At 37.1% G+C, this 13,191-nt stretch overlaps 1 protein-coding gene across 3 annotated transcripts; it reads right to left on the minus strand.

Moving 5' to 3' along the window:
- Positions 1-509: 509 nt before the first annotated feature.
- LOC124168762 (ankyrin repeat domain-containing protein 54) lies at positions 510-13,166 on the minus strand. 3 transcript variants are annotated; one of them, XM_046547045.1, is made up of 8 exons: positions 13,075-13,166; positions 12,695-12,931; positions 12,440-12,617; positions 7,530-7,607; positions 7,262-7,412; positions 6,794-6,909; positions 4,945-5,084; positions 510-2,851 (listed from the first exon to the last, which is right to left on the minus strand). In XM_046547045.1, exons 2-8 carry the CDS (start codon positions 12,890-12,892, stop codon positions 2,369-2,371), a joined length of 1,344 nt encoding a protein of 447 aa, XP_046403001.1. In that variant the 5' UTR covers positions 12,893-12,931; positions 13,075-13,166; the 3' UTR covers positions 510-2,368. The 3 variants fall into 3 exon arrangements, with proteins under 3 accessions (XP_046403001.1, XP_046402999.1, XP_046403000.1); XM_046547043.1 differs by having other exon boundaries at positions 7,530-7,640; positions 13,075-13,161; XM_046547044.1 differs by having other exon boundaries at positions 7,530-7,640; positions 12,695-12,913; positions 13,075-13,151.
- Positions 13,167-13,191: the final 25 nt, after the last annotated feature.

Genomic DNA, 13,191 nt, shown 5'->3' on the forward strand with positions numbered 1-13,191 from the left:
CGAATACTTTCTATTATTCGAGGTATTCGAGTATTCGCGGATACTATTCGCACATCTCTAGGATATAGTATAGCCTTGCATCAAAATGAAAATATGCAGGTTTTTTTGCACCCTATTTTATTTTTTAAAAGAAATCGTGGGAAACATCAAAGGAGAGTGAACTCATGCATGAATATAATCCATAAACCAAATAATCAGGAGTCTGCTGTCTATATTTCATCTTCAGTTTCAGAAAATAACTTGGGCATGTGAATCTTGAAGATCATTTTTGCAATGTCTCAACGTTCTTTCATTAGAATAATTACCTTGGAGTGAAATCTGACCTTAAAGCCTTAATTTAAAAGCAGTGTAGTTGTGTTGGTCTTTGCCTCACAGCTACACAGAAGGCCCACAGATATAAAAAAAAGTTTTAGCTCAGTAGAAAGTGTGGTTGGGAAATTTTGAAACTTAAACTACATGTGAGTAGTTATTGATTTATAAAACGTCGTTGGTGATTAAATAAAATAACCTTTACTGTCAATGCTTCAAAACTTTAATCTCCTAAATATTCATCAAAACAGCATATCTTTAGGAAAATTATTATAAATTTGAACTCCTTCAATACACAACTGTGAGTTGATACATCAACAACAAAGAGGCAGTGACTGTTTACCATGAAACATTTGAAGGCTACACATCATCCTGACAATACTTCTGACGGAATTGTTCTTGCATACAGTATTCAGTTAATAGGATTTTTTTAATAGCATAAATAGTCTGGACAACTCCTACTTGCATGATTGCTGTTTCATTAGATAAAACACATGTAAATATTTTTTATTATTAAAACCTAGAGATTGTTACAGAGATAAAATCTTTTAAAATTGGGACAGTTGACAATACAAAAAAGTTATAAAACAAAATTTTACCCTAAAATATTCACAGCTAGCGTTTCACGGGACAGTCAACAAAATCTCTTCTGAGCAACAAATGAAGGAGAAAATAAAATATTACATTTTCCATGAAATATTGAGTAATAACCAACATTCTTGAGATTTAAGAAACAAGCTGTATTTGATGACTTACTTTCTTAAACGACTGCCTGAATGAAAAAATCTATATACAATACAACCTTCAACAAAAAAAAACAAAATTATAACTTCGAATTTCAATCATAAATAGCTACACACTCAAAAACTAGAGCAAGTATTCAACAATATGACAAGTTGTCAGAAATATAACAAAAATAAAAAGGCCAATCAGTCTGATATTGGATTGGATGGGAAGACCAAATTTTTTTTTTTCAGTTCACATAATTTAGGGAAAATTTTAACAAATAATGGCCTGATTACCATTACACGTACGCTTAAGCAATTAGCATAATTCATCGAAAAGTGTCAAGGTACAGCATATTAAGACAAATGGTAAAATGTTAAACCCTTTTTGACTAGCTGATTCAGTAATGCGGAAACAATTAGAAGATATACTGTCTAAAACAGTTTGATGTATGATATACAGCATTAAAATTAATGGCGGAATTTAAAGTTTAATATATTTTAGATTGGTGACATCAAATCTCTGAAGCAGCACCTAATAAAATTAAAAAACATGGGAGAAACTTCTAACCTATAAAATTTAAAAGACCATAATTGGAACGTCTATACTCAGAGAGGATGAAAGGCCACTAAAGAAGAATGAAAAAAGCCCGTTTAAAAAAACAATAGCCGAAATAAACCTTCGAAGGACTAAACAATACTTCTAAGACAACCAGAAGTCTAACTCTGTACAGATTATTAAATAGCTAAAATTACTGTTTTTTTGTACATTAAACATCACATTTGGTCTCATTCCATGGACCAAAAACGTAATGATGGATGCAAGATTTAGCTAAATACAGTGAATGGAAAATTTAGTAACATTCCAACTGAAGAAAATTGATCGCAAGGTGATTAAAAAATTATGCGATCATCATTTTGTTAAGGATTCAGTCTTTCAATGAGAATTAAGATATCAGTGCCTTGATGAAAGGCAAATGATAGCTGGACAAACAATACAATAAAAACATATTCCACAAAAAAAAAACCAATTTTTTGCAAAGGAAAATTTTCCCTCACAACCGCATCGGCACATGCATTCATTCCTGCCACAACCTTTGACCAGCTACCCTTTCAGTCAAAAAATTTGAACATAAAATTGATCAAAAAAAAAGTTCATACATAATAGATGCCGATGAAGTGATTTTAAATACGTGATTCCTTGTCTGAGCAGAGAACATTTGGCAGTAGTACAATTTATTTTTTTACAGGCCACATTGACAAATATGTACTCAGTTGTCGCCATTTGATATGGTCATCGCCAACCAGTTTACCATTTCCGCAGCACTCATTAGCTACGCTTCACCTTCAGGCGATGAGGCTGGGGCAGGTGGAGGGGAGATGGAAGCGAAAGGTGCTTCAAAGCATGGAGGAGCGAGACGAAATGGGTTGGTCATCAGCGTACACGGAAAATCAAAACGGGCAGGGGGTAGACGGAAGGGTACGACAGGAGACGGAGGGCGTAGCTGTGGAGTGCTCGCTCGGATAGGTGACGAAGCACCGGAAGTCATTTCCGAGTTGTTGGAAGCAGGCAATGATGGCAAGTTTGAGGTGAGGGAAGGAGGGGATCCCATGAAAGAGGACGTGGAAGGATTTTCCGACGGAGTGCCGGGCGACTGAATCGATAGCGAATTGAGGGAAGAGAGGAGCTCACGGACTTCGTCGTCGACTTCTTTGGGCGATGAGGAAAGGTTGAGCCGTGATGAGAATGCCGTGAGCAATTCAGCCTCAGTTTCTCTTCCTCTCTTGTTCAGATATTCCTGGAGCATTTCGATAACCTATTTCCGAGATACACCAAAACAGGGAAAATTAGTCAAAATGGCAATCAAGTATTCAATTTTACCCTTAACTCATTCGCATCCACGAGAGGTACTGGTACGCGGCTAGAAGCTGGCCACAAACACCACAAGCATATCGATACGCAGAATGCATAGTGATATCAATCAGTTGATCCTGCTGCTATCTTATGAGTTTTTTAAAAAGTTTTTGGCGAGACAGTGTACCTGATAGTAGCTGTCATCTGGTGGCTATTTAGAAAATTTTTTCCATTGTTAATCGCCTTAGAAATACTTTTCTTACTAGTAATTTTATTCGCCTGAAAATGGATTGATTTAAATCAGATCCGGTCGATTTAAATCCTAGGGGACGGATGCAAATGGGAATAACTCTACGGAGTCAACCGCAACCCAAAAATTGTTTGAAAAATCCACAGAGAAAAAAATCAATCGCCTTGTCTGGGCAAAAATCTCTACAAATTTCTACAGAGGGGAATGACACCTCAGTAGCTTGACTGGCTAAAGCTTGGCTGTAATCGGGGGATCCGGTTTGAATCCCCATCAAGGCGATTGATTTTTTTCTCTCAGTGGATTTTTTGCACAAGTCATCATAACCATAAAATATTTGAGCAACTCTTCCTCAATGAGGCACGGTGGCCTGATAAAACCAATTGTAGAAAGACAAGTGGAAGGAAAGATGGGTAAGGGACGGCCCCGAATGAGTTGCATCGGACATACACAGTTACAAAGGATACAAAAGAGAAGAAATACATCCCTATGAAAAGGCTAGTGGATAGGAGATGGGAATGGACAGCTGCGTCAAACCAATCTTATGATGATGATGATATTGGCCACTATGTATGAAGGTAAAAAAAATGGGCTTCAGCTCCTCCATTCCCATATTATCCTTTAATTATAGCTTTTATTACATAACAGTGCTATTTCACCGTGGATAAGACTTCCACTTGCGTTCGCTTGCATAGATTTATTAGATTATTTTAATGTCCGTGCTTAAACCAACTTCTGATCAAAAGTGATCATGGGTGAATATTTCAAGAGCATTGTTTCTATAAAGAGCATTCATAGATCGCCTTCATTAGCCTGAACAGATTTTCTGCAAAGTGGTCCTATGCAATTTTCATCATGACCGTCAATTGCATTTAAAATTATAGGAAAAATGCCCTTATGGTATACAATAATCAAGTGAGATAATCCAAAGAAAATTAGGTGTTTTAAATTTTTCTGCATCTTAAGCCTTTTGATGGTACACTGCCTATCACTTGTTATAACATGATTCTTGCTATATACCAAACTTACTAAAACAAGTGTCCACTTTATATATTTCGCATTATCGACACAATATGTCATGAACATAAATCAGTTAAAAATGATAATTTATTAAACTTTAAAATGGCACATTCACCTCATCATTAAAAAAAACTTCAAAAATTCATTTAGAACCTCGGCTGAAGTGGCATTCTACATTGGCTTTAGGGCATTTAAAATTTTGAAGATGGAAACGATTAAGAAATTATGAATACAACAGAAAATATGATAACAGTCTCGTATAGCCAGTGCATTAGATCATCTGCTGTACAAAAATATGTAGATTCAAAGGTGTTTCCATCATCAAAACAACTACAAATAAAAGGGAGCCTGCTTGCAAATCCATCAACATCCATCATGAGACCTTGATTCAGAGTGTTTTACTAGTTTAGACAAAATTTAAGCGTGATACCTCTTTTAATGATTTTTAAACCTGAACATGAAGGATGATAGAAAGCAGTAAAGCAAATACAAATCACATTTTATGGACTCATTGAAGTATGCTATCATATAATGCAAATTATTTTTACAGATAAATAAAATTAAATATGATTTGCTTTACTCATTTTTACACTTTGCAAATATTCAAGATTGAAGGTCATTAAAAACATCCTTCTCCTACTTCAAAAAAAAAAAAACATTATACATTGAAACTTTAACCTTAGTTAGTTTGACTAAAAAAATTGACAAGGAAAAGCAGTCTCAGATTATAATCCATCGATGTCTTAGTTGCAATTAATTTTTATTTTCATAAGAAAAAATGTACTCACTTGCTGAACTTCCAATTTTATTTTATGAGAATCACTTCCGTCATACTTGGAGGACGACAAACTCTTCAGCAATCTGAGTTTTGACATAGCCAGTTTCAAAGGGTTTCGTCCGTGCATGTCGTTAGAGCTAACATCAGTTCCTGCATCAGAAAAAGCATATTGTGGCATTTGAAATTTCAAATTGCTTATAAAGTTACACTTAAAAAAAACACAAAACCTAACATATCCATTCTTCATTAGAAGACACTATTGCTACCTGGTTACTTATTTCAATTATAAAACAATAGTTCTTGGAGTGTAGGTCAATGTATGTTATGCAAAAAAGTTTTAGCCAACGTTTCCGTTTATTTTAAACTATCATTAGGGCTTAGCTTTGCACATATTTATCAGTATTTATAACATTTATTTATTAATAAATATGCACAAAGCTAAGCCCTGGTGATAGTTTAAAACAAACAGAAACGTTGGCTAAAACTTTTTTGCATAACATACATTGACCTACACTCCAAGAACTATTTTAACATGAATTATAACACATACAGCAAACTCCTGATTATCTGGCTGTGGTTTATCCATGCATGAGTTCTATTTCATGAGTTCATTACTCGTACCACCTCTCCCCATCATTAGCCTGGATAATCAGGAGTTTGCTGTATTTAGATAAAACTTTCGTCAACCAGCTTCTTATATTCTTGAATCAATGAAATTGGAGTGCTGAAAGTTTAAACCCAAATTCTCAGTACTAAAACTGTTTTAATTTTACTTTACGGTAGTAATGGGGAAAGCAAGTTTTAATACATGAATCTATGTTTACACATATGAAACGAAAATCAAAAGAAAATTACATCTTCGAATCAGTATTGACACACCACTACAATTCAAATCCATGCTTTAATTTTTCAATCATTCCAAATCCAGAGATTGTCAATTGACGGAGGGGTTTGATGGCAAATTTTGATAAAGCACGAGTTTTTGGAGTAGATATATTACATGGTAAACAACAGAAGGGAAAAGTAACTTTAAACTCAGCATAATCAAGTCTATCAAATTTCAATAGTACAATTTGGTTTTGACCATGGATGAGCGAGTATTTGAAAATTCAAGTCGAGTCGAGTAGTTGGTAATCGACTCGAGTATTTTGAGTAGTATCACCTATGTCGAGTTGTTTCTGTTACAGAGCTGACGAGGCCAGTAAGCCAGTGATTAACTTACATATATAATTTTTAATACTGTTGTGCAAATGCCTTCACTCAGGGCTCTTCCAAGCCGTTTGGATACACATATTAATTAAATGTTCAACATATTACAAGGGGTTAATTCATTTAAACAGTGCTTCAAATATCTAAGAAACATAATTTCCATTCATCTCCTTATGCTGACACAATTATCATCAACGTTCCTTATTACTTTTTACATCAGGATAAGCATTCAGAATAGAAAATGTACCCGAGGATTGGAAAGAAGAGAATACCGTATTTGTCTGAATATAGTCCCCCCTTTTTTTCCAAAAATGCCCATTATTCAAAAGCATTTTTTTTTAACTTTTACCCAAACTGAAGCCTCAAAATTAGGGGGGGACTATATTCAGAGGGGGACTATATCCGGAGAAATACGGTATGTTGGAGTATGCATTGTTGTATTGCCTGGTTCAGAAATTACCATACTCAACTCAATACTTGCGAGTAGTTTTCAACTCGACTTGATATCAAAAAGTACTACTCGCACATCACTTGTTTTGACTATGACTAAGATTCACAAGTTTTGAGTGGCATGATTTCAGTGTTTGGAATCGAAAAAAATACATCTCTGGTGGATTAATTCCTGAAAATGTATATCAAGCATAACTTACCAGCTTTAAGTAGAAGGGTGACAACAGCAACATTGTTTGTACAAGCTGCCAAATGGAGAGGAGTGTTACCCAAAGCATCTCTCTGGTTGGGGTTAGCACCATATTCAAGAAGAGCTCTGTTGAAAAAAAATGATGAATACGGATATAAATGGGAAGTATTGAGTTCTATGGCCTCTTAAATGCAATACAAAGTAAAATAAACTCGAATGACCGGAAAATTGTATCTCCGAAAACTTGTCCCACTTACACAACAGCTCACTGTTGGTGTGTGGAAGGAGGAGATTTCACAACAGGGACCAAACCCAAACGTGCGCAAGTATACATACAAGGTGTGATCAAAAAAAGACCAGACTGATTTCACAACTTGTTTCTTTCAACAGATATAGCTTAATCGAGATGACATGATACTATGGGAAATTTTATAAGGGCACACTTGAAATAATTTGTCTACCACTAAGAAATAGGTACCTCACAACTTCAGCATATCCCCGACAAGACGAGAGATGGAGAGGAGATCGGCGATGGTTATCATAACAATTAGGGTTGATTCCGTTGTTTAGTAGTCGTCTCACTTCCTCCACATTATTGGTTGATGCAGCCAGGCGAAGTTTCCTCTCACCTATGGGAAATAAATATTTGATCAAACGATGCTGAGCACAACCAAAAGAGAATGACTTCCCACAGAATGATTTACTCACAGCAAAATGATATACAAACTGAAAGAGATTACGCTTACCATGAAGTCTTCCCAGGTTGATGAAAGCATGACGCTGTCTCACAACACGTATTTTGGTCTTCAAAGGCTCCTTGTACCCTGGATGGCATAAAATGAGATTCAAGCTGAGCTCTGAAATTACATAAGAGTAATGAAACTAAGAAAAGACCCCCCAAAACACAGGAACCTGGTCAAGGATCCAAGTGAATGGGATACCATCTGATTGAGCCATTTTCATAATACAGTAGAGCTTCCATCATCTGTCCGAGCCCAAAAGGAAAATTGACATCATCTTTTCGGAGGAATTTTTATTTAATTTCTCACTTACAGGGTCTGTCCAAGAAATAAGTCGAATAATAGGGTGGTTTCCTATTATTTTTTTATTGCCTAAATCGAAAGATTATTACTCCTGGAGTACGTATTTCATGGTTTTAGATTTTTAAATGACGATATCTATTTTTGCGATTAATTGAAAAGTGAAAAATTTCAAGCGCACGTAAGCGCGAGGGTTAAGTATGAATGCCAGGAAATCTCTGTGTGAGGTCATTCTGGTTCCCGCTGCTGCAAGTAAGGTGACCTTGGGGCAAGGCTTTGAGCGCTGATATGACGTAAGATGCTAGCAGGTAGCCGAGTACCCTGCTAGCTGGTAGCGCTTGGCTTAAATAAGGATTATTAAGACATGTTTCCCTGAGCTCTGTGCCTCATGCATGCATTGGTAATCTCAGAAAATGTAAGACTCCTACCTACTCGTATAGAAACTAAGTCCCTGTGACGTCACGTGGAGTGGCATCGCATGGGCGCCAATCTGGCCTTTTTCAAATGAGAATAAAATTGACCATTGCCATTCATCTAAACCGGTATTTCTAAAACCAAATAATTTGTGTATTATGAATACACCAATGGTGGGTAACGAATCGCAATCAATGCCTTTCCTTTTCTTTGATGAAGGAAACTACCCTATCCCATACCTTATAAGCCATGTTCATTGTATTTTTATCAAAAAATGCATAGTTCACTCCAAGTTTGCGGCACAAGGTCTAACTATGAACAGTCAAAGTCCCAAAAATAAACTCCTGAGCAGAGTGAAAGTGTCAGAAAGAATGTCGCCAACACTTGCTACCCTAAGGATGACAATGTGCCACTGCACAATCCTCAGTATTACAAATTTCTAGTGAAATGTGGTGTGGCAATAATACCCCAGCCACCTTACAGCCCTGAATTGGCGCCTTCACACTTTTTCTTCTTCCCAAAGATCAAGAGGGGACTCAAGAGCCACCATTTCGGGATATTAGAATCTGTCAAGGAAGCGAAGACGAGGTGCTTAAAGGAGGTCCCTGTTGTGCCTTCCAGTGTGCGTTCCGCAACTGGGTTAAATGCTGGCACAGGCGTTCTGATCATAATCATAATTTATTCAACATTAAACATAATACAATGTAATAGTCTTCGTCAAAGAAAAACTAAATCTAGAATATACAATTTAGAGTATTGCTCTCCAGAAATTCATTGAGTGAATAAAAAGCTTGAGTCACCATCCACGAGTGAAGAACACCTTTAAACTTTCTTAAAGTACAATTTCTTGCCTCTTGAGGTAAGTGGTTGAACATGCAAAGTTTAACATAGTCAAAAGAATTTTTTGTAGTTGACAGCCTACAGTGGGGCTGTAACAGATTATTTTTGAGCCTTGTGTTGTAATGGTGGACATCAGCACCAGTTTTATGGCTGTCAATATTCACTTTTACATTTATTAAACATTTAAATATATATAGACCGTACAAGGGAAGGGGCCATGTGGAAGACCGATATTAAGACCGATGTGGAAGGGGCCAATTTTGAAGAATTTTAGTTGCATTTATCGATATCATCCATTAAACTTTTTTCCTGAACAACTTAGTTCTTGTACAGACTCTGTACACTTTCTTTACATGTCTTGAGCCCATTCATTTGAAAAACTTACGGAGACTACAAAAAGGAGTGACATTTTTTATGGATATTATAATAACCATACCAGGAAAAGAAGCACAAATTGCTCAATTAATTCCCGATGCCAGCAATGGAGTACGTGCACTTTCAAGAAACAGCAGGGAAAAGTTATGAATTCAATACATTACATAACCTTGAATATGAATTTCAATTCATGGCCCTTATTATAGCTCATTTACTCATGGAATTTGGATCACTCTCCAATCAGCATTGCAAGTGTCAACTTTTGAAACCATTCAAATGCACGGTGAGTTATAGTATATTTATTGACCAACTGGAGAACCTCTTATTGTAATACATATTTAGTTTTGCAGTGGGTTTAGGTAGGAGGAGGAGCCACTCAGGGATTCAACAAGTGATAGAACGAAGGTTGGTTTGGAAAGGTCAGGGGAGAGCTCACCCCAGACTAGAGTTCGGCCACCGAGAGTTGTCCGATTGCAGGCAGAAGGGTCTAGTTCGGGGTAGGGGGCAAGGTTGCCATGTGAGAAAGGGAAATGCCCGCGTCACATGTAAACAAAAAGGGTTCCGTGAAGAAAGGAGCTGGAAGGGACGACAAGTGCGAAGGATCCAAAGGAAGAATCCTTTGTTTTAGTGATTCGAAGAAAGGGCTTGCTTTGGTGGCTTAGGCTTATATCTGTGCTTCATAAGCATGTGGCAATGATGTATGACTAGGCGAGGGTGTGAGGTGCGTTTGGGGGACAGCGATTGGCTGCAAACCGTGCTGGCGCAGGGTTCTCCACCCCTCCTTTTGAACTGTCATCGGAAAAATCTCGCTGGCTGGACTGTAAGCCACGGGCATGCTATTCAAGGTACCTATTTAGGGTGGGTGGGGGGCACAGTCATTTCCCTGTCACTTTGTAATTTGTGGATTGGTTTAGGGGTATCCTAAGGCTTCACCTGTGATTCGAACGCAGGACCCTCTTATCAATAGTCCCCAGGAACGGTAGAACAGAGGAGAATTTGGGAAACATGGATTCAAATTCCAGTCAAGGAAAATGATTTTAATTTCATGCAATTTTCACACTTGAGGATGACTCTGTACACGTAAACTGCAGCTAGTCCATGGTTATTAAATAGTATAAAAGAATGTAGGGAAGTGGGATCAAGGGAGAATTTGGGGTATTGCCTAAAAGCCAGTTACATGGTACATTAACCCGTATGAGTTAATGTCTAACTGTGTGAACACAAAAAAATTAATTGTGTAACCACCAAACTTGTGCAAATGCCGTGTGAGGTCACCTTGGTGTGGGGCTATGAGTGTTGCTACAATGCAGGCTGCTAGCAGGTAGCAGAGTACCCTGCTAGCAGGTAGCAAGTACCCTGCCAGCAAGTAGCGCTTGGCTTAAATAAGGATTAATAATACCCTATCAAACGAAGGAAACTTTCCGAGAATAGACAATGTTAATAGGTGATTATTAAGACATGTTTCCCTGAGCTCTATGCTGCATATATGCATTGGTAATCTCAGACGATGTAAAACTCCTACCTACTCCTATAGCATCTGGGCCCCTATGACGTCACGCGGAGCGGCATCGCATGGGTGCCAATCAGGCCTTTTTCAAATGAGGATCAAATTGACCATTGCCATTCGTCTATACCGGTATTTCTAAAACCAAATAATTTGTATATTATGAATACACTAATGGTGGGCAACGAATCGCAATAAATGCCTTCTATTTCTTTGGTGAAGGAAACTACCCTATTGTTTGTGCAAAAAGAATATTTCTAATTTAGCAACCAATGACTATTTTCATTGTTGTTAAACAAGGAGCACTGTACCAGCCTCCACTAAATATATAAAAGAACTAATTCCCCTTGGCACATGAGCCTATTGTTATTTAACAAGCTTCCACCTGAAGTTAAGAGAGTACAGACTATCTTTCCTTCATGCGTTTCTTTTGAAAAACTTCCTTTATTCCGTGGATGAATTTCTTCATCTAAATCACTTTATTAGTGTACTATTTTCATACCTCACTGGATGTTTCCCATATTTATAACAACTAATCACTGGACAAATAAATGATAATGATGATTTATTCTTATTTATATGACAAAATTTAACTTCACTTTCTTGAATGAGCACATATTACATTCATCATGACTGAACTTCCAAAAATTAACACTACAACAGTCCCCCTCCATCCCACAAAATAACCACGTTTCATTGGCATACACCTTACATAATCTTGACATAATCTACCTATAAATTGCTAATTATTGAGAGCTCAAGCATTGGGCACTGAAATTCTTATAGGATTTTACACATTTAGTGACATAATGGGGAATAAAACATCAAACCCTGCTATGATGCTAAACGAATACGGTCACTGATGTGCTTTTCCTTCTGAGATTTTTTTCTCAGCCTTAATTTCTCTCCAAGAAAGACTAGAAATAACAAGAACGTTGGCCCAAGTTTAAACAGTACATACACATCAACTTGATGAATATCATTGGTCATGTGAGGATCATTCGAAGAGATGACCTGTACTCAAAAGAAATAAAATATGCTTCCAACATATTAAACCACTACTACTCTTAGGGAGACATTAAGAAACCACTTTCAGTATGTTAAAAATTCACCTATTGATGCATAATTCCAAGTAAAGATGAGAAAATCTAATTGACACCCGAATTGTCAAGATAATCTATACTCTAAAATACTAGAGATAATATTCACTCAACTCGTAAGAGGCAAAGCGGATAGATGATGACTTCAATCATATCATCCATATTCAGGTGTATGCAACAATTTTTTGTTGGCATGCTATGAATACTACCAAATAGGTTAATGAACTTCATGAACTCTTATTTTGAGTAAAACTGAGAAAGTAAACGACTGTACACTAAATGAATGACGCAGATTATGCTAATTAATCCCATGTATTGAAGATAGCAGTCCACAATAAAGTATGTAACTGCGTCGTATGCATGGCACAGATTTCTCTTCATACCTCTATTATCGCTCCCGCTTTCACCACAAAGTGATGCATGTCCAAACGATTTCAGTGGAATGGCAAATTTAATTTGTGATGTAGACGGTGTGTTGGAGGCCGCCAAGCCGATTGCTCCCACGTCTCCCATCTGTAGACCTGGTGATGTACGCAGCGTCGGGGGTCGGAAAGTAAGGGCCTTGAAAAAGTAAAAGAGTTGATAAAAAATAAAGGCTATGAATAAAGTTGTATTAAGCTTTGAGTAATTCTACTTACCAATCGCCTATCTGATTCTTCCTGTCTTTCCTTATCTGATTCTTGTGACAGTGAGGGAAAAGCGTTGAAAGGAGAAGACGGCAATGTCGAGCAAGACATCTTCACGGGCGAATTGTTCTCCACTGGTTGGTAATCATGAGTCGCAGAACTATCATCGCTATCATTACTGGTTTCGACGCCTGAATCCACAGTCGTCATTATTGATAATCCTTGAGAAACCTAGAAAGCGGCGGAAGACTATATGTGCAGCAGCCAAAAACGAAAAATTAACCAGTTTCTTTTACATATGTATTAATGAAAGTCACACCGCAGATCTTAAATACCTATTAGCAATTGTCAACATATACTTTTTCAGTGAAAACTCAACCATTGATACTCACAGATTTTTGATGGACGCTATCAAAACAATGACAATTGACAATCGTTGTGTTATATTTTGGAATGTAGGAGGAGTTGAAATGATCACAAGAAAAGGCTCGTTGACCGGCAGTATGTCA

Source organism: Ischnura elegans, chromosome 12 (assembly GCF_921293095.1).
Source record: "Ischnura elegans chromosome 12, ioIscEleg1.1, whole genome shotgun sequence".
Lineage (NCBI taxonomy): Eukaryota > Metazoa > Arthropoda > Insecta > Odonata > Coenagrionidae > Ischnura > Ischnura elegans.

Excerpts from the sequence above, each read along its gene's own strand:
- LOC124168762 (XM_046547043.1), bottom strand. The coding sequence starts at position 12,892 with ATGACGACTGTGGATTCAGGCGTCGAAACCAGTAATGATAGCGATGAT. Across the intron at positions 12,618-12,694 it reads AAGAATCAGATAGGCGATTG|GCCCTTACTTTCCGACCCCC; the intron begins GTAAGTAGAATT and ends TACTTTTTCAAG. Across the intron at positions 5,085-6,793 it reads CACCCTTCTACTTAAAGCTG|GAACTGATGTTAGCTCTAAC; the intron begins GTAAGTTATGCT and ends TTTCTGATGCAG.